A 22,418-nucleotide genomic window follows, 5' to 3' on the forward strand; every position below is an offset into this window, starting at 1 on the left:
TAAAATTGAAATTTCTCTAACATCATCTAAAAAAAAATAACAGTATTTGTTTTGCTCTTGGGGAGTATAACAAGCCACAAACACAATGATAGGATAGTAGTACCTTATAAAGTTAAAATGACATTGTGTAAGTGACTAACTGACACATGCGATCATTAATGCATAATCATTTTCTCTTTCTTTGTTTTGTTTTTCAGAAAGGATTTGGCAGACAAGACTTCATAGATGGAACAATCTAAGAAAAAGAATGTGACATGATCTGTACTTTTGACCTTTGGATTATGGTTATTGGGAGAGTAAGGATTTACAAAGGACTTAATGAGCAGATGATGTACTTTCAGAAGGGGGGGGGCGGCGTTTATGCTTTTTTAAAGAGACAGGGCAGTGGATAGAGAGAGTGGGGAATGACATACGTTAAAACGGCCACAGGTTGGATATGAACTCCCTTCTTTCCACACTTAGTACATGGGGCGTGCAAACTAAGGCCACTGGGGCCCCCTTATCATGTATAACCTTGATTAACATTAAGGGAAGGGGAATCGGTGAAACCAACAAATTATAGATTTAAAACTTGTCCTCTGTTCCTAATATGTGGATCTGTGCTTAAAGGAAGAATGTGCAACATTTTTTACACCTAAACATCAATTTATGTGCGAGCTATCTAAAGTGTGCTACCATTAGCCTGCTAACACAACAAGCAGGCCACAGGCAATTGCAGCTAAAGCCGAGGTCAACTTTGTACACAGCAAAATCAGCATACTTAAATTAACACTATCAGAGTTAAAGATAAAGATAACTTTTATTGATCCCCCATGGGGGACATTTTTTGTCACAACAGCTCAAGAAACAGGAATATAATTTAACAAAAATAACAAGAAGTTAAAAATCAAACATATGTACATCAGTTAAATAAAGGGAGAAAAAATACAATAATAGAATAATACAAGAATTAAGGAATTAATATTAACACTTTAAAGTGTCTATATGGGTCCACACCACAAAGTGTTAATTTAACTCTTTTTGGAGAGTTTGTACCTTAACACTAACTAAGTGTTACTATTGACTCTTTTTGGAGTTAAAATTTAACACCAGGTAACACTAACCAGTGTCACTTTTGCTCAACACTGCAATGTAGTGTTAGAAATTCACTCTTTCAGAGTATCTTTTTTAACTATTAAAAGTGTTACCCCCATATTAACACTGTGAGGTGTAAACATTGCTTTAATGAATTACTTAAAAATACACTCACAAAAAGATCATGTTTGATTAAAAAACATTTATTTTAAAACATGTGCACCAAATAAACCTTTAAAACACTTTATAAAACATACAGCAATATGAAACAATGTATGCTCTCTCATTTTTATTACAATATTACTTCTCAGTCTGGAAATGAGGCCTGGAAGCTCATGTGAGCCATCATAGGTGTTGAGTTGGACTGTCTTCAGTCTCCATGCAAGACAACCTGTATTGCACGATCTCTTCCTGCTCATGCATGCACACACATACACACACACAAAGACACAGTAAAAAACATTTAGTTAATAATCTTATAGCACAACTGCATAAAGATAGCGTAGCAACATGCTGTCGGACAAGTCTTGAACGATCCAGGCAGCGTATAAACCGTTCACTTACATCTTTCTGCTGTTTAAAAAAAATAATGCTAGTTTACTAACAGGAGATATCATACCAACACTCACACAGCAAATTTAGCATACTTAGCTTAATAAACAGTTCATTGGGACACCATCTCTGAAACATTTATCATAGCTATGGTCCTTGCCATCAAATTTAAGATGAAGCAAGATGAAATCATTGAGTAAGTAAGCTACTTAGGAGGAGAATAAGATGGCTAGTTAGATATTGCAGCATAAAATAAGCTAACAGAGTTACAGTGGCTAATATTTCAAAAAGACCATACACAAGAAGAGTAGTATCAATATCTATATGAAAACATGACGTTTACTGAGAATACTTTATTTTCTTACCGGCCAACGTCAGGCTAAATCCACAAGTCAACACAGTCTGCAGTCTTCATGACTTCTGTCGGTGTGTGTTCCATTAAGGGGGTGGGGAGGGATAAATAACACTTGAAGAGTCACATCCAGGTTCAGAGTTCAGACTGAAAAGTAAAAGGGTTAAAGATGTTGCAGTGACACTTACAGATTTGATGACTTGACACTTCGTTTTTACACTCGATTTTTACTCTAACAGGGATTTGACTGCATCCAGAGTAGAATTAACTCTGCACTTGCTGAAATTTCACCAACACCAAAAATTTAACTCTTTTCGTTTTGCTGTGTATGCTGCTTGCGCATAATGGTGCTTAATTATTGTTCGTTCCAATTGATAACTCCTTCATGCGAATAAGCAGCAGTTTGTTTTGGTTTCATGCTGGTGCTCAAGGGCGACATCTACTGGATCAAAAATCGCAGATTCTTCCTTTTACATTACTTAGATTTGGTAGAGAGGCACTGGTAACATAACCCTTGCATATTAGGAATTTACTATAGAAGATGTACTTAATGGAAGAATATGTGATTTTTCACACTTAAATATAATATAAATCAAGTATCTCCTCTGAAAATAACTCTGTGAGTCATGACTGTCTACAATGGGTGTAACACCCGAGTCCCACTGTCTGTGATGTTTTCAGAGTTTTCAGAGTTCTATCTTCACTTTGTTTACATCGCCAGGACGGCCGGCTGACTCCTCCCCTCACGTATAAAAGTTGTTTAATTGAGGGACTAGAGAAAAGAAGAATAACATACTGTACTCACTGATTAACTGTGTTTCTAGATCACGCTCATTTCAGGTAAATTTACATGCAGTGTGAAGATACGAGCATAATAAAGATCGCTAGCATTAGCATGCTAACACAACAATGCAGCGCAGGTTGTTTTGGTTTCATGCTGGTGCTCAGGGGCTCAAAAAATCACATATTCTTCCTTTAATTTCACATCTATCTTTCCTGAGTTGATTATATGTTTCAAGACAAATACTAAATACAATAAATATTAAATCCTGCAATGTTTGAAGCAAGAGACATGTGAGCATGGAAATATCTAGGATTTAGACCTGCATACTCGTTATCAGTCAGGTTGATGTACTCAAAGCTATTATAGCTCTAACAAAAGGCCAACAGTATTATGAAGTCTTCTGTGTTTAGTCTTAATCATAAAAGGGCATTTCTACCTATTGAAACTGAAACACTTGTTTCTGTTTTGAATTAAGTTTTATATTTTTTTAACCCTTTTTGTGTGAAGTTAAAAAGAAACAGAACTATAATAAACTGTTCACAGAGGCGCTGCTTGTCAACAGGCAGGCAACTGCTTGGTGCCCCAGGCCACTTAGGGGCCCCCGAGGGCTGACAAATTTTAAACAACAGCAGTAACTCAAAATGTGCAAATTTAGCTATGACAGTAGGAAACCCCCTAAATGGGGCCCCATCTGACAGCACTCACTCTCATTGCCCTGCTTAGCATATCATGTATTACTCCTGTGAAAACCTAGTTTGTCAATGAGAATCACTTAAAGAGGTCATATTATGCCCTTTTTGGGGTTCGTATATTTAATCTATGTATCTACTAAAGTATGTTCACAATAGATAAAGTTCTAAAAAAGTGTCTGTTTTCATGAACTGCCACTCCATGCACCGGCTCGCTTCTGACTCTCTCTCTAAGGCTCTGAAGTGCCCATGTGTGCCAAGTCTGATCTGATTGGTCAGCCTGTCGGCTCTGCCGTAATTGGTCAGTCACTCAGCACGGTTCTCGGAAATGTCACGCCCCTTTTACCATATTGGGAATGCAGCCACTTTAGCTCTGAAGGGAGCAAAAACATTAGCACCTTAGCACTACTGTGCTACCGCATATCGTGGGCGTGCTACAGAAGTTAACGGGCGTGCAACATGAACTGCAGGGCTTGCCACAACGAGCCAATGGGCTTAGATCAGTGATATCACACTGACAATGACGTCACACTGGCAAAAACATTCAGAGGGGGGCTAGAACCGAGCGTTACATGCAGCTAATGCTACAGCTAACAGGAGGACGTTTCCGCAGACTTTGAATTTTTGCACATAGATGTGCCTAAACATGCACAGGACACTGTGTGGAAAACACACTAAAGGGCATAGAAAACCAGAAAAAGCATAATATGACCCCTTTAAAGGAAAATGAAGACAAGTCATTGAGAAAAAAGAAAAAAGAGAAAAAATAAAGAGGAAGAGTGTCACAACACTGCTGGATATAATAGTGATTGGAGGGGCCCCCAATTATGTTTTGCCTATGGCCCAAACAGACTCTAGATTCGCCACTGACTGTTCATCATAGTCACAGTATATGTTGTCTGTTGTGAAAATGTGGATTGTGCCTCATTGTGACACTAACCAGTCTTTATTTTGGTGATGGTCTTATTCTTTTTTTAAAAATCCAAATTCATTATCATATTCCTGACTCAGGGGTTTTCCCTTCAGTCTCAGCCATGTTTTGTGTATAGTAATAAGATGGCAATGCTGTTAAAAGTCCAGAAGAAGTCAGCAAACACACGCACATCTCATAATACAGTCAAATTCCCAAATGTGTTTTTCTTGTCACTCATAAAGGTTTAAATGTACTTATGTCTACAAAATTTATGAAATTCACTGTTTGATCAGTCAGGTTGATGTACCAAAGCTACGATAGCTCAATTATAGCTCTATAAAAGGCCAACAGTATTATGAAGTCTTCTGTCTTTAGTCTTAATCATAAAAGGGCATTTCTAACTATTGAAACTGAAACACTTGTTTCTGTTTTAAATTAAGTTTTATATTTTTTTTAACCCTTTTTGTGTGAAGTTAAAAAAAAAAAAACTATAATAAACTGTTCATCATTGTCACAGTATATGTTGTTTGTTGTGAAAATGTGGATTGTGCCAAATATGACACTAACCAGTCTTTATTTTGGTGATGGTCTTATTCTTTTTTTAAAAAAATCCAAATTCATTATCATGTTCCTGTAAAACTCAGGGTTTTCCCTTCAGTCTCAGCCATGTTTTGTGTATAGTAATAAGATGGCAATGCTGTTAAAAGTCCAGAAGAAGTCAGCAAACACACGCACATCTCACAATACAGTCAAATTCCCAAATGTGTTTTTCTTGTCACTCCTAAAGGTTTAAATGTACTTATGTCTACAAAATTTATGAAATCCCCTATTTTAAATATTTTTTTACCCATCTGACTGTAGAAATATGCTTGTCAAATTAAATGCAAAACATAGACAGGTGATCAAAGTAAGGGTATAATCATAAGGACAAAAAGTACAAGCTACAAGTAATTTTGTTTTTCATCTCACTTCCATGTTTGAATAAGTTTTTCTTTTTCCATCTCACTTTGGCAAAACGATGGGTGCAAAACAGTAACAAGGGAACAAAATGAACTTATTGACTAAAGGTTAAGGTATAGGCAACAAGAAATTATGTATTTTAATCTAAACTCTCAACATATTGTTTGCAGACAAGTTCAGAGGATTGTGAAAGACATAAAGATCAACTTTAACTGCTGTGTAACGTCTTCTTGCAAAACGACGTGGTACACATTAAGTGGGGGTCAAAATGAAACAAGACTGTCCAGAAATACTTTTTTTGTGAATCCAGTGGGGCATCTGTGCTGATAACTGTTAAATAGCACAGTTTATATAAAACTTTGAATGTTTTCTACACAGAAAACGCACAGGGAGTGAAAATGACACTTCTCTAGCAGTGAAGTGGTCATGACACACACATTAGAAAAAAAAAGTAAAAACTCTGAATTATTTATTCGTATCACTTATGATGTATTTAAATATACAAATGTGTACAACATTAATAGAATTCCATGTTTGAAAAACGTTTTTTTTCCGTCTCACTATGGAAAAACAATGGGTGCATAACAGTGCCAGGTGATCAACTTTACCGCCAACCTGGCCCAAATTTTGATGAAATATTTTTGAACCCAGACCTGTTGCAAATTCTGATGAAAATATGTTGACCGTGGACCATTTGCAAATTTGATTAAAATGTGTTACCGTTGTTATGGAAATATTTCAGTAAAGTGAGAATATGAATAAAGATCAAGACCCAATCGTCTTTTTGAGGTTTTATTCTTGCAAGAAGTTGCAAGAAGGAGAACTGCACAGAGTGTATCATGGTGATCAGTCTGCAGAGAAAACTCAAATGAGAGAGAGGGACTGAAGACTCCTTTAATACATGTCAAGGAGTAAGGAACAATATTGACAAGCTCTGTTGTAGGAGATAAGCAGTTTAACACAATCAACCTAAACACTTCCTTAAAACAATGGAAAAGACAAGCAGATGAGCAAGTGTTCATGCAGTCATCCTTGTAGAGGTCAAAGGTCATGCAAAAACAAGATGTTTATAGGCCAGTTTAACCTAAAACAGCATTTCTTGAAATGTCAGACAGTTCACAACAGAATTATTTTAACACATAAACAAAATACATTTTTTTCCCATTACATTCCCTCCTATTTATTATTCATTAATCCCAAAGTATAAACACCACCAAGTGAAAGTTCAGAACATGTTATGCTTAAACAATTGCCATCGTGAGATCAATTCTAGATAAAGTAATATCTGTGCTGGAGCTGAATTCTAAGTGGCTTGTTAGGTTGGTGTTAGTATCATTAGCTAAGTATCTCCAGATTTTCTTCGGAAGGCTGCACATTCGGAACGAGTTACACGGACGTCATTGTTCCATTATTGACTGAAGTCCTCAGTTCTGCTAAGTTGATGCTGTGGTTCCATCAGCGTTGTCGGAAGCTACTTCTGGTGCAGGCACTTTCTTACAATGGCTGGCGTGGATCCAAGTAGCCCTCTCGGCTACTTTACCTGCTGAAGCTCTGCCAAACATAAATGCATCTTTCACCTGTTGATCTTGATAGAGACAGGTGAGGGGAGAGGTAACCGTGAGGCCTGATGCCCCTACTGAGTAAATATATCTCCCACTCATCTTTTGAGGAGGTAAGCATTTTTGTTTGATCACATACTGGTGTGTGTGTGTGTGTGTGTTTCACTTCCCTTCTCTGTCCCCTCACTTGTCACTGGCAGATGTCTCCCTCTCTCTCCGCACTCCCCCGTGTCCATCTCCCTTCAATCTGATGAATAAGTGTTGTTGCGGTTAGCCTGTCGTCCTTGTGGAGGCGTTCTGCTGCCCGATGTCCTTTTCTGCGACAGATCTAACATTGATCTCTATCCAGTAGAGGTCATACTCCCATTCCACGACCTCGACCTCTGCACATGCCTCCTCGTCCATAAAAGGTGTTGAGACCTTGTGGATTGAGTTTTTTGTTGTAGTTGGCGCCCAGACATCATATCTTATACTGCCTTGACCATGGTCAATTGAGCCATGTGAAGCGCTTTGTCTTTGCCATCTATTTTCTTCGCCAACTGGGCTTCATGTTGTTTTTCAGCATGTTTGGCCTGCCCTATTACTTCATCCAGTTGATCGAAGAGTGAAGAGGCGGGTGTCGATGAGGAGGGCGACGATGAGCCTGGTGTTGACGGGCCGTGTGTCGTGGCTGGTGTTCTGGGAGGACTCACTTGCTGTTGAGCCGCTGTCGCTTCTTGTGTTGGTGCGATTGCATTTGGAGGGATGTAGGGTTGGGGACATGCATCGAGATCAGGATTCACACTGCACAGTGGAGGATAGAGAGTAGTAGTTTTGTCTGTTCCCTTTCATTTTTCCCTTTTTTATTTTGCACATCTACTTTAGGCAGAGTTTTACATGCTTGTTTCTTTTCTCTACTTTTTGCTTCCTCTTTCCACACATTCAAACAATTCTTATAACTTTCAATTCAATCTAAATTCGTTACTCTGATTTTTTTGTTTTTTCTTATTTCACCTTCTTTTTTCCTTCTTTTATTTTTATTTTTTAACCTTTCTTCTTGTTTCTGCAATTGATTTTAAGATCCATCCGGGGGAAACCATAATCTTTAATCCATTCTGTTAAATGATTTAAACACTGTTCACTAAATTTATTTTCCATTGCATTCAATAAAATATTCACCCTTGTTTTCCCGTTAGACTAAAAATCTCTTAGGTCAAATGACTTAAATATTTGACGTTGCTTTACTCGGAATCAACATCGATAAGCATAAAAATCATCACAGTCAAATATTCACCCTTGTTTTCCTGTCCGGGGGCCTGTACTACGAAATGAGATTAACATACCCAGGGTATTTTTGGGTTATCTGGCTACACTAACCCTAACATAAGAGACCGTGATTAACAATCACATGAAGCTGGTTATCAACCTGATAAGTTACCCTCGAGTTTCCAAGAGCGCGTTCACATAACCTATCACAAGTGTAGCGGGTGTGCCTGTCCTGCTGAAGTTCTAAACTTCACTGGATGCACATCTGTTTCTGGTCGTGATATCTGCGTTGTGTTCTGGTGTTGTGTTGAAGGAAGAAGTATTCGGATCACAAACTGCTACTGGTTACTCATTTAATGTGAACTGTGCTGGCTGCTGCATCTGCACAAGTCAAAAAGAAATACAAGTTCTGTAACATGCAGTCTCTCTCACACACGCGGGTCTCCAGTACCCTTCTCTCAGTGAGCTTAGCATGGACTGCTTTTTAATTTATACACACAATTGCAATTTTAACAAAGCTCAAATTCTGTTTTAAACACCATAAATGTTTTTAAATAATATGTAACAGTAAATGAAATTAAATAATTTGAATGCTAAATGCATTTGCAGCATATGAATCAAACCCGCATAATTATTTATGCAAACAGTGAACATATAAAATACACATAAAATACACATACCTGCACAAGTCAAAAAGAAATACAAGTTCTGTAACATGCAGTCTCTCACACACGCGGGTCTCCAGTCCCCTGTTAGCAGATAAATACAAGGGAAACCCTGTAGCACTCGGAAACATGTGTCTGCTCATAAAGTGCGTTTACAAAGTCTACATTTAAAACACAACTCATGTGACTCACGTACTACGGGTGAGCGTATCGTTAGAGCTAAAAGCTTAATTGTTAATTTTGCCTAGTTTCTTACGACTGTTGTTTCCAACACACTGTACGTTCAGACAAACAGAAGTAATCGAAAAGCACTCTTTCTCTCTAGCGACAAATCTGCTTAACAGTTTTGTTTATTTTAGCTACCCACTCTTAGCCTAGCTTAGCATTTAGCTTTATTTACAATGGCTTCTTTTTCTGTCTCTCCCTCTCCTGCTCTCTCTTGCTCTACGTGTCAGATGTTAAGTTACTCCTCGTCCTCCTTTAGTGATAATGATACATGTAAGAAATGTAGTTTATTTTTAGCTTTGGAGGCGAGGGTGTCTGAGTTAGAGAGACGGCTCCGCACCATTGAGTCAGAGTCATCATATGCAGCAGTAGTTAGCCAGCCACCTGTAGCCGGTGCGGGCCGACATAGCTTGGCTTCCCCCCCCCCCGGTAGCTCCCGAGCAGCCGGGAGGCAGTGGCTGGGTTACTGTCCGAGGGAAGCATAGTCGAAAATCGAAACACACGATTCCCCACCAACCACTTCACGTTTCAAAGAAATTTTCCCCACTCAGCGACATACCCGCTGAGAATAAAACTCTGATTATTGGAGACTCCATAGTCCGAAACGTGAAGCTAGCGAAGTCAGCGGACATAGTTAGGTGTATACCCGGGGCCAGAGCGGGCGACATCGCATCTCATTTAAAGTTGCTGACAAAGACTAAAGGTAGATTTGATACAATCGTAATTCATGTCGGCACAAATGACTCCCGACTACGCCAGTCGGAAGTAACTAAGGTTAATGTGGAGTCGGTGTGTACTTTTGCTAAGACGATGTCGGACTCCGTAGTGTTCCCTGGACCCCTCCCAAATCAGACCAGTGATGACATGTATAGCCGCATGTCATCACTCAACCGCTGGCTGTTGAGGTGGTGTCCAGCAAACGATGTGGGCTTCATAGATAACTGGCAGTCTTTTTGGGGAAAACCTGGTCTGCTAGCTAGAGACGGCATCCATCCCACTTTGGACGGTGCAGCTCTATTATCTAGAAACATAGCAGAGGTTATTAGTCCAAAACCCTGACAACAACACAGAGTTCAGACCAGGAAGCAGAGCTGCAGTCTTACACACTTCTCTGCGCCTCCCTTAGATCTGTCTCCCAGTCACTATAGCTGTAATTCTGAATCGAACTGTAATTAAACTATAGGTACTGTGTCTGTCCCCCGGCCCAGACCCGTTTTTATAAGTCATCCAAACGGCGTAAATCGTCAAAATCTCATTAGAATCAAAACTACGAATACGATTTTGCAAAAAAAAAATCAGAAAATTCACTGTGGACTTTTGAACATTAGGTCCTTAGCATCCAAATCTCTTTTAGTGAATGATCTGATATCAGATCAGCATATTGATTTACTTTGTTTAACTGAAACTTGGCTGTGTCGAGATGAATATGTTAGTTTGAATGAATCCACTCCTCCCAGTCATTTTAGTACTCATATACCTCGAGACACCGGACGAGGTGGTGGAGTAGCAGCTATTTTTAATTCCAGTCTTTTAGTTAACCCTCGACCAAAGCTGAACTTTTCTTCTTTTGAAAGCCTTGTTCTTAGTCTTCCACATCCAGTCTCAAGAACCTTTCAGCCAGTTCTAGTTGTTGTAGTTTACCGCCCTCCTCGCCCATATTCTGAATTTCTATCTGAATTTGCAGAATTTTTATCAAATGTAGTCCTTAGCAGTGATATAATAATTGTTGTAGGTGACTTCAATATCCATGTGGATGTTGATAATGATAGCCTGAGCACAGCTTTCATGTCACTATTAGACTCTATTGGTTTCACCCAGGGTGTAAACAAACCTACTCACCGTTTTAACCATACCCTGGATCTTGTTTTAGCTTATGGCATTGAAATCCATAACCCTACAGTTTTCCTAGAAAATCCTCTTCTATCAGACCATTTCCTTATTACATTCGACTTTGTCCTACCATAATTATCTCTGCTTAATAAAAATGTGCTCTCTAGAAGTTTATCTGATAGCGCTGTAGCTAAATTTAAGGAAGCTATTTCAGCTGTTTTTGATTCAGTACCGTGTTTCAACCCAGTTGGAAACTCTTATCATAGCTTTAGTCCCTCTCAGCTAGATCAGTTTGTTGATAGTGCAGTGGATTCGCTGAGAGTTACTCTTGATTCAATTGCTCCCCTAAAACAGAAGGTTATCAAACTGCAGAGGCTAGCTCCATGGTTCAACTCAGAAACCCATACTCTGAAACAATCGTCGCGGAATTTTGAAAGAATAGTGCGCTCTACTAAAACGGTAGAATCTTGTTTATTCTGGATAGTCATAATAAATATATGAAGGCTCTACGTCACGCTCGAGCTGCCTACTACTCCTCTCTAATCGAGGAAAACAAAGACAATCCTAGATACCTTTTCAGCACTGTAGCCAGGCTGACAGAGAGTCATGGCTCCATTGAGCCTTGTATTCCTTTAGCCCTTAGCAGTAATGATTTCCTGAGCTTTTTCAACAACAAAGTTCTAGACATCAGAGACAAAATTGGTAACCTCCTGCCCTTACCTGGTGCAGATACCTCTGATATGGCATAAACAGTTCCAGGACCTGATATTAACCTCGACTGTTTTTCTCCAATCGACATTTCAGAACTAAATTCAATTCTTTCTGCGTCGAAACCGTCAACCTGTCTTTTAGACCCAATCCCAACCAAGCTGTTTAAGGAAGTCTTTCCCTTAGTTAGCAACTCTATATTAGATATGATCAATATGTCTTTACTGGCAGGCTATGTACCACAGTCATTTAAAGTATCAGTAATCAAACCTCTACTCAAAAAACCTTTTATCTCAAAGATCCTGGAGAAGGTGGTAGCTAATCAGCTGTGTGACTTTCTCCATGACAACAGTTTATTTGAGGAGTTTCAGTCAGGATTTAGAGTCCACCATAGCACTGAGACTGTACTAGTTAAAGTTACAAATGATCTACTTCTAGCTTCAGACAGGGGACTTCTCTCTGTGCTCATCTTGTTGGATGTCTTACACAGACTGGAACATTTACTTGGAATTACAGGGACTGCTTTAAGTTGGTTTGAATCCTACTTATCAGATCAATCTCAGGTTCAGTCAAGGTTCAGTGCTTGTACCAATTCTCTTTACATTATATATGTTTCCTCTGGGAAATATTATGAGGAAACACTCCATACAGTTTCATTGTTATGCAGATGATACTCAGCTTTATGTATCAATGAAGCCCGATGGTACCAGTCAGTTATGTCAGCTAGAAACGTGCCTTAAGGACGTTAGGACCTGGATGACCAGAAATTTTTTGCTACTTAACTCAGACAAGACTGAAGTTATTGTGCTAGGCCCTAAAAACCTCAGAGAGACTTTTTCTAGTGATGTGACTGTCCTTAATGACATCAGCCTGGCATCTAGCACCACTGTTAGGAATCTAGGAGTTCTTTTTGATCAAGATATGTCCTTTAACTCTCACATCAGTCAAGTTTCAAGAACAGCCTACTTTCACCTTCGTAATATATCCAAGATCAGGAATATCCTGTCGCAAAGTGATGCAGAAAAACTAGTTCATGCATTTGTTACCTCCAGATTGGATTATTGTAACTCTCTTTTGTCAGGGTGCTCTGGTAAATCTCTAAAGACTCTTCAACTGGTCCAGAATGCTGCAGCTCGTGTACTGACTAGAACTAGGAAAAGGGACCACATCACTCCTGTCCTGGCTTCTCTGCACTGGCTCCCTATAAAATCTAGAATAGAATTCAAGATCCTTCTTCTCACTTACAAAGCTCTAAATGGCCAGGCACCATCTTACCTGAAGGAGCTACTAGTGCCGTACTGTCCCTCGAGAACATTACGGTCCCAGAATGCAGGCCTACTAGTGGTACCTACAGTCTCTAAATGTACTATGGGGGGCAAAGCCTTCAGTTATCGGGCTCCTCTCCTCTGGAATCGTCTTCCAGCCGGGGTCCGGGAGGCAGACACAGTCTGTATTTTTAAGAATAGACTTAAAACTTTCCTTTTTGATAAATCTTATAGTTAGGGCTGGTGCTGGTGTAGACCAGCTCTTAGTTATGCTGCTATAGGCTTAGACTACAGGGGGAACTGGCACCCTGAGCTCCTCTCTCTCTCTCTCTGTGCATATACAGTACATCATATTACGGCATGTATCTATCTGTAAATCTCAGTCACTAACCACCTATTTTCCTCGGGAAATCCCCCTCCCCCTCCCCCTGACCAGTTTCTCTCAGCCTTGAGAGAAAGGGGTGTTCCTGAGGAGAACCTGGCAAGAATGTCAGAGGACAAGGTGAAGTAGCTACATAATCTAAGTCAATATTCAAAGGCATTGCCTGCTAATGCTTAAGTGAGAAATGAAGAACTATTTTGGTCCAATTTGGTTGTTGTAAGTCTGTAGAACCATAAATATGATCCATTTGGATATTGATAATGGCATAATACCTGTATTTACCTGCACAAGATGGACATAAAATGATTTATATGACCTAAGTTAATACTGGTAACTACTAAATTGCAACATAGGTTGGACACACACCCTTGCTGTTAAAAACAAATAAACAAAAACAGCTATGACCAGTGTCAGAATAGAATAGAAACTTTATTTGTCTGAAACCAAAAGGTAACAGAAATGTATCTAAATTTATCGTAAGAGGTTTTATGATCTGTAATGTAGTTGGTATCAAGCTGGTTGAACTGGTGGCTCAGTTGGTGTCCAGCTTAAACCAGCTAATGCCATTCTGGTTGTAGTGGAGAAACTACTAGTAATGTTCAGACTGGGCACTAATTCAAGGTTTATCACCAGGTTCACGCTGGTGTGTAGGCTAGAACACCACTTGAGGCCACAATTCCGAGTAAGTGGGGAAATAAAAGGCTTAGAGAGGTTGATATGCTTTCAGTTTTCTTTCCTTTCCTTTTCAGCAGCACACAGGCATAACAGTTGGAGATTACAGTGATGAGTGTGGGTTTTCTACAAAAAGAATAACAAAAACACTTGTTATGAGTTGACGCTATACAAATAAAAATTGATTGATTGATTGATTGAAAAATATACCATGTTAAACACTCATAATTACATAATAATAATATACATACATTAGGGCTGGGCACGTTAACGCGTTATTTTCGCGTTAACTCATTAATTAATTATCGCCGACAATTATTTTATCTCGCATTAAGGCATTAACATTATTTATTTTCTTATTGTGAAAGTCTGTTGCTCACTGGCTTTTATTTTGTAAAATTCCATCGTGAGCGAGCCGAGTATGTTGCTTACTGCTGCGCATGTCTGCTGCGGCGCTCACAGGAAAGAGGAGAAACAATGTTGCCAACTTGGCGACTTTCTCGCTAAATCTGGCGACTTTCCAAACCCCCTTGGCGACTGTTTTTGTCAACAGCTACTAGCGACAAATCTAGCGACTTTTTCTGGTGTTATTGGCAGAGGTGTAAAGTAACGAATTACATTTACTCATGTTACTGTAATTGAGTAGTTTTTTGGTGTACTTACTACTTTTTAAGTCGTTTTTAAAATCTGTACTTTTACTTTTACTTAAGTGGGTTTTCTGTTAAGTATTGTAATTCGCTACATTTTAAATCACATCCGTTACTGAGTAAAAAAAATAGGCCTGCTATGAATGATTTTCCTTCATCGCACCGGAGCGACGAGAGACAGAGAGGTAGAGCAGAGAGACCCTGTCATGATTTGGTCTTTTTTAGTTTTGTTTTTCAGTGTTTAGTGTTTCTTCATGTTCTAGTGTGTTTTGTTCATTCTTGAGTTCTGTGTGTCTTTAATGTTTCATGATTTAGTTTGTCCTCTGTGTTTCTTGTATTCCTGCCTCTGTGTGTTTCCCAGTGTGATTGCCCTGATTGTCCTCACCTGTGTCTTGTTAGTCTCACCTGTGTCTTGTTAGTCTCACCTGTGTCTGGCTACCCTGTGTCTATTTAGTCTCTGTGTGTCTTCCCTTCCGTGTCAGTTCATTGTTGTAAGTTGCCAGTGTTGTATGTAGTTTGGATGTCGTTTGTTTGGATGTCAGTTTTTGCTCGTGCTCCTCTGTGGCTCCCTGTTTGTGATCCCTGTGTTTTTTGTTAAACTTTTGTAATTAAATTTTTGTTGCCGTTGGCCTTTTTGTTTAATTAAATATTTTTGGTTATTCTGCACTTGGGTCCACCTCCCTTGTTTTACACACTGAACCGTAACAGAATGAACTGACCAACAATGGACCCAGCAGATTTTTGTTTTGAGTCTTCTGAGTCGCCCTGGACAGGGACTCGTCTGGCCTGTTTCCCTGGCACCCGAGGAGGGAGGAGAACGGTTCAACGGGGCTCACAGAGATGTCCGGTGTCCATATCCTGAAGCTCACTTGTGGTCTTTCTTCTGGACCTTGCCTTGGAGCTGGGCAACTCCACTGAGCCAAGGCCTCAGCTCAAGTCTCAGACCAGGCCTCAGCCCAAGCATCGGCCCAGGCCTCAACCCAGGACTCAAACCAGGCCCCAGCTCAAGCCTCAGCCTCCCTGTGCCTCAGAGCCTCAGCCTCCCTGTGTTCCGGCGGAGCGCGGTCTGCCTCCTGTTCCTGTTCCAGCAGAACGCTGTCTGCCACCAATTACGGCAGAGCGCCGTCTGACTCCCGTGTCTGTATGGGAGGTTCTGCCCACTCCCCTGTCTCTGTGGGAGGTTCTGCGCACTCCTGTTTCCTGGTTGGAGGTCCTGCCCACTCCCGTGTCTCTGTGGGAGGCCCCGCCCACTCCCGTGTCTCTGTGGGAGGCCCTGCCGACTCCTGTGCCCCCGTCAGAGGCCCTGCCGACTCCTGCGCCCCCGTCAGAGGCCCTGCTGACTCCATGGGAGACCTGGCCTCTCACTGGTCCCGTGTGTTCCTCTCGTCCGCCTCCTGGCCGTCCGCCTGAAGGGCCGGAGTCCCTCCTCCGGACCCCCTCCACCCACCCTGCTTTGTTTTCCCTAAGTGGTTTTAGGGGCATCTGGGATCTGTCCCTTAAGGAGGGGGTTATGTCATGATTTGGTCTTTTTTTAGTTTTGTTTTTCAGTGTTTAGTGTTTCTTCATGTTCTAGTGTGTTTTGTTCATTTTTGAGTTCTGTGTGTTTTTAGTGTTTTATGATTTAGTTTGTAGTTGTCCTCAGTGTTTCTTGTATTCCTGCCTGTGTGATTGTCCTCACCTGTGTCTTGTTAGTCTCACCCATAGACTGTAGAAATAATGGACGGGACAAGCTCCCCGGTGGAGTGAAGCTTTTATTTTTAGAGCTCCCCCTGCTGACTGGCTGCAGTATAGGTCATAAACCCCGCCTCCTCAATGATAACAGACGGGATGTGGGTCAAACTGTAAAGCTAAAATACTCGTCACATCATTTTTTTCCAAACCTAAACTCTGCTGTGATCATTAGTTATTATCACCCTACATTGTGTTCAAGTGCTCATTTTTCTGTGAAGTTTCTTTTAAATAAGTTATTTGAGGTTGAAAAACGGGATTTTACATCATATTTGACGATGATTGACAGCCGCGGATCTTGCGTAGCTCTCTTTGTGAATATCAAAAGTTACGTAGTGAAGGAAAGCCGAGACGCCATTGAATTTTTCCGTTCAGTTTTTTTCGTCTTTTTTGAGCTGGCAAAATGAGTTGTTCTGCAGTAAACTGTTCTAACCGACCTGTTGGATCTAAGGGATCTTTGCAGTTTTTTCGGTAAGTAAAAAAGTGTGATTGATGTGTCATTGGTTGGTTAAAGTCGTTATCTAGCTAGCTAACACATAAGCAGTCTAAGGTTAGCTGAAATGTTGTAAAGCTAGGTTACTTATCCGGCATGATTTATCTTTTTATTTTATTTTTTAAAATGAGCAAACCTAATAACTGACATGCTATGTTTCTTGATATTGTTATATCATTATTGTGATTTAAATTGTATTTAAAACCAAGAATTGTAATATAAAATCTGCTCATAGATGCGGTTCATTGACTGTACAGTTATTTTACAGCAAAAATAAATAAGTCTGGTAAGGTCTCAAAAGTATCTAGGGCAAAAACAAAGTCAAATAATTGTAATCTGTCCTGCATCATTACTAATGTGTACATGTTTACAGTCTGAGTGATAAGTGGACTATACCGAGAGTAACAGGTTTTACTTTCACTGTGCAGGCTGAAATTCATAGAACTATATACGAGGGTAGAATATTTCTCTATGTATCCAGATAAAACTAAAGGTAAGATCTGATTTAATATAATTGTTACTGATTTAAGAGACTAACTGAAACGTGAACGCAAACATCAACAACCTGCGGTGGTGTAATGTAATATTAACTGAGCATCATGCTGCTTAAACGTGATAAATATTCTGCATTGTCTTCCACACACACCAATTCAACAGTCACAAGTTGATCATATTGTAAATTTAATGACGCTCATTGAGAATTTGTACTAAAACCTGACAAAACCTGCGGTGATTGTGACTGTGTCTGTATTTAACACCTTTGAAAGGAAGGTGTTAATGCAGGAGACCAGTGTTACACACAACAGACTGCTGTTATGTTAGTTAGGAGGAGACATAAAGATCACGTTTTTCCCCACACATGTTAATATGTTTTAAATGTCATGCATTTATTTTTTATTTCGCTTCAATAATCATTAACAAAGAGAAACACCATGATTAAACTACAGGCTCTTGTTGCCTTTTTATAGCCAAAGAAAGCTGAACATCCACAGCCTCTGCATCCAAAATAATTTCAACATTGACATTTATGTCGTCCTATTTCCCTCTTTTCACCAACATTATATTTTAAACTGGGGATTTCCTTTTTCTCAGGTTGCGCTCCTCTCCATAATGCGCTGGTCTCCTCCCTCTAAAGCCCGCTGCTGCTGCTCTGTAGGATGCTTGGATTGGGGCACCTCACCAATAAAATACTATTTTATATTTTATAAGCAGTTTGCCACCACACTGTACTTTTACTCTCCAAAGACATATGAGTATGTGCGTGACAACTTTAACAAATCTTTACCACACAGTCACACCATCCACACAGCTGATCCAGGATTTACTGTAGCATCTTTTATAGCACTAAGAGGTCATGTACAGGCAAACAGAGAGAAGGGAAAAGAAACAATCTGTGCTCTCAAATAACAAAGCAGTCTCAAATCTTTTGAGGAATTATAGCTAAAAAAAATTCTACTTTGCATACAGTACATCCTCTGATAAATAAAGTGAAGTACTTTGATTGCATTTCTGTGGTGTTCCTGTAGGTGACCATGATGCAGCCAGACTGAAGCAGCAGGTTGTGAAGGTGGACGCCATCATCTTGTCTTTGCAGCGTTGATTCTGAAGAGAACGCCTTCACATAGGACTCAAAGGTAAAATTATCTCTCATATGATTGGACTGTGTTATTGTAACTGCTATCAGCATCAAAGTCATTTTAGTAACAATTTATAATCTTTCTTAAAATGTGAGGAAGACTAGCAGAAGATTTTAACAGCCTCTATGATTCTGCAAGAAGTTCATGTTTAAATTGTTCTTCTTTCTGTCTTCAAGGAAATCAATGCTTAAAGGAAACAGCAGTCCAGACTCTGATTCCAGCTCCGGTGAGGTTCTGCACACAAATCTGATTATATGAGAATATTTAACATTAGTTTAATTTATCAGGCTGGCCCATGTGATGACAGTTTAAAATAATCTTCAATAGAAAGTGGCAGGAACACTTTTGTCTTAAAACATAAATTCATAAAGCTGATCATATTATTGGATTCATCCTGTCTTATTATATATTTTGTTTTTCCTCTTAAATAGTTATCCTGTCTTTAAAACAAACTTTAGAACCTGAAGTTTAGCAGAACCTGAGGACAGATCTGATTTCAGGTCTGAGGCATAAACATCACAGTAAAATTCATTATACTTTACATTTAACTCCATGATTGTTTTTCTTTATTACAGAAGATGCCCTCAGATTCAGATCCATCAACAACCCCTGACAACATGGAGGACTCGTCCCCTGAGCGTTTCCTGTCCTCTCTCCATGGAGTTCTTCTCTTCAGTTATTAACTCTTGAAAACAGCAGCACAAAATGCCAGACTGTTTGACAAGTCTGTGATTGAATAAATTGAAATGGAATCTCATGCATATCTTGTTATGCTTATTGGCTTTAAATGTTTAGTATTAAATAAGTTTGAAGGCCATTTATCTCAGACGAGACCGGCTGTGACAAGCTGAGCTCGTCTGTTAGCTTTGCTGTTGTCTTAGCTGTTGTTGGTCAAGAAGAAATTAATGTCAGTTCAAGGCCTTTTCAAATGTGAGCTATGAACTTAACTGCTAAATGATTTTACTGTGACCAACACGTTGTAGTGCTCCAGTTAATCAGAGACAGTCAATTCAGATTTTAAAAAAGTTTATTTAACCATTTTATGAAAAATAATCTTCAATAAACAACCCCCGGCTTCATTAACCATGTGGAAAATAAGTAAGGGAGACCATCAGGTCGAATTGCTGGGACATAGGAGAAAGTATTAAAAAATAATTTAACAAAGAAATCCCAACAAAAATCAAATAAAGTATAAAGATCCTGGATGATTGTTTAACTGTATGATGGAAGAGCAAATCCAACACAACCCTCCAGCATCTGGCCTTTCAAACACATGGCAACATCATGTAAAGGAAAATAGCAGCATTGAATATTGACCAGGATCTCTGTGTTTTATCTGAGGATGACTATGGTAGCCTTCTCACTGTTCACTGTCACAAAGCACCAGACTCTGTCCACCTTCTCACTGTTCACTGTCACAAAGCACCAGACTCTGTCCACCTTCTCACTGTTCACTGTCACAAAGCACCAGACTCTGTCCACCTTCTCACTGTTCACTGTCACAAAGCTCCAGACTCTGTCCACCTTCTCACTGTTCACTGTCACAAAGCTCCAGACTCTGTCCACCTTCTCACTGTTCACTGTCACAAAGCTCCAGACTCTGTCCACCTTCTCACTGTTCACTGTCACAAAGCACCAGACTCTGTCCACCTTCTCACTGTTCACTGTCACAAAGCTCCAGACTCTGTCCACCTTCTCACTGTTCACTGTCACAAAGCTCCAGACTCTGTCCACCTTCTCACTGTTCACTGTAACAAAGCACCAGACTCTGTCCACCTTCTCACTGTTCACTGTCACAAAGCTCCAGACTCTGTCCACCTTCTTCAGTTGTGCAGACGTTGATCAGCATCGGTGATGGCAGAGAGGACTCTTCATCTGGGAGAGCTGCTGGTGTAAGGTCATTTCTACCACAGTGGATGAGCAGGGCGTCTGGCACAGGTGAAAGAAGGAGGAGGTTCCTTCAAACTGTGACCCCAGCCTGACCTCTGTAACAGGTGTGCAGACGAAGGTTGAAATTAGTCATTTTTAGTTTCTGTTGATTGTAAAATAGAAAAGAAAACATCACCTTTCTATTTAACATTTAGCTGGTGTATGACTCAGTGTGATTTTTATTTTAGAAGACTGTATTGTTAACAATAGCTTGTTTTTACAATCCTCTTATGAAACTTAAATAAAAATCACAGGATATATAACTTTTAACAGATGATTTTAACTTACACTTCACCTCTGTGGAAGATGTCAGACCAGCTGCTTTTATCTCTTCTTTGCCTAAATGAAGATACAAAAAACAATTGATTTACTGTTCACTTAAATATATTAGAAAAGCAGACATGAATCACATTACAGACTATCAGTTTGTAACAGAATACAACATATCTTACCACCTGTAGTCTACGGTCTGTGGTGCTAACCTAGCTTAAATATAGAACGATTTTGTTAAAAACAGAGGACCCAGCAGCCCACGTATTTTCAATAATGATCAAAATAGCGGGATTTTTTAAAACACAGTGTGTTTAAATATTAGACTTTGAATACGGTGGTTTGTTGTACTTACACATTTCTTCATAAGACTTGTAGACCGGCGGAGCGCTTTCGGCGTAGCTGGGCTGCGTAAGTCATCAGGGCAGTACGCTAAGTGGGCGGGGAGTGTTACCAGGGCTCCTGCCCCCGGACCCTACTGCGCAGACTCAGGCTCCAAATGACGTCAAAATCGCAAGATGGAAGCGCCCCTAAGCGGCATATTTTGGCTTCAAGAACGTTGAGTGGGAACAGCTACAGTGCGCGCCCACTGCTTAAAACGGGTTACATCCATAGGTTACATCAGACCCTAGACCCTAGATCAAACTAAGCTCCTATGCAATAAATAATGATTTCTGTTACATTTTTATGGATGTCTTTCATTACAACCAAATTTAATAAAACGATTGGAACAGATCGATGCATATTAGCAACATTATAAACTATAACATGTAACAATCCTTGATACATAAAGACAATACTGTACAGTTTGTGTGATTTATATGATTTTATTTAACAAAATAATCCTGACAGATTAATAATATATTTTAAAACAGGTTTGATTTGACCGCTTTTATTTTTACAGTCTATGGTTTTAAGAGCCGCGAACCGAACGTCCACTTCCTTCCGGTTCGTTGTTGATAGCGTCCATAGCAACCACCATAGCAACGGTAGAAAACGAAACAGTCCAACGTTTCTCTAGCGAGACCTGAAAGAATCTTCGTAGAAACGAACAAACTAAAGATCATAATCAATCAATCAATCAATTTTTATTTGTATAGCGTCAACTCATAACAAGTGTTATCTCGAGACACTTTACAAGAAGCAGGTAAAAGACCTTACTCATTGTTATGTTACAAAAAGCAGGTAAAAGACCTTACTTATTGTTATGTTACAAAAAGCAGGTAAAAGACCTTACTTATTGTTATGTTACAAAAAGCAGGTAAAAGACCTTACTTACGTAAGACCGAAATGATGGCTTCTGACCACGTTGTTGGTGGGTTACCTGATGCTAGAGCAAAATTAAAGACTTTAAATAATACTGGTGTATTACATTTATAAAATTCCCCCGGGAACCCGTCCGTGCCAGGGGATTTATTATTTTTAATTTTTTTATAGTGTCCGATATTTCTTGACATGAAATTGGCCTTGTCATGTCAGTGGCTTCTTCATTTGACAAAGTTAGTAGTTGTAGTTTTTTAAGGAATATTTTTGTTTTGCCTTCTATGTTATCAGAGTCTGAATCATGGTATGGATTTTTGTACTATTCTGAGAATGCTTCCGCTATATCAGGCGGTTTGACCACAAGTTGCCTGTAGTTGGGGTGAATTATTTTTGAAATTGTTCTATTTGATTGGGATTTTTGAAGTTGGAATGCAAGCAGGCGACTTGCTCTATTACCCATCTCATAATATCTTTGGCTAGTGAAACGTAGGGCCCCTTCAGCTTTATATGTCAGTAAATCTTCAAGGTAATTTCTAGTCTTTTTTAGGTCAAGTAGTATAGAGTTGTCTGATGTTC

At 39.6% G+C, this 22,418-nt stretch overlaps 1 protein-coding gene, 2 long non-coding RNA genes and 1 pseudogene across 3 annotated transcripts in view; 3 read left to right on the forward strand and 1 right to left on the reverse strand.

The window, feature by feature from the left end:
- Positions 1-4,883, forward strand: part of LOC132978076 (plakophilin-3-like) — a 32,891-nt gene extending 28,008 nt beyond the window's left edge. Inside the window, exon 13 of the mRNA XM_061043092.1 lies at positions 198-4,883. Coding sequence (XP_060899075.1) covers positions 198-239 — 42 coding nt within the window. The 3' untranslated portion in view covers positions 240-4,883. The remainder of the gene's footprint in view (positions 1-197) is intronic.
- A 2,637-nt stretch (positions 4,884-7,520) lies between these two features.
- LOC132978682 (uncharacterized) lies at positions 7,521-14,143 on the forward strand (annotated as a pseudogene).
- A 3,099-nt stretch (positions 14,144-17,242) lies between these two features.
- Positions 17,243-19,137, forward strand: LOC132978083 (uncharacterized). Its single transcript, XR_009673869.1, has 3 exons — positions 17,243-18,377; positions 18,557-18,606; positions 18,956-19,137. It is a non-coding gene; the product is annotated as an uncharacterized LOC132978083 (long non-coding RNA).
- A 27-nt stretch (positions 19,138-19,164) lies between these two features.
- On the reverse strand, positions 19,165-21,173 carry LOC132978088 (uncharacterized). The gene is made up of 3 exons (XR_009673870.1): positions 20,598-21,173; positions 20,199-20,365; positions 19,165-19,778 (listed from the first exon to the last, which is right to left on the reverse strand). It is a non-coding gene; the product is annotated as an uncharacterized LOC132978088 (long non-coding RNA).
- Positions 21,174-22,418: the final 1,245 nt, after the last annotated feature.

Source organism: Labrus mixtus, chromosome 1, assembly GCF_963584025.1.
Source record: "Labrus mixtus chromosome 1, fLabMix1.1, whole genome shotgun sequence".
NCBI classification, from domain to species: Eukaryota; Metazoa; Chordata; class Actinopteri; order Labriformes; family Labridae; genus Labrus; species Labrus mixtus.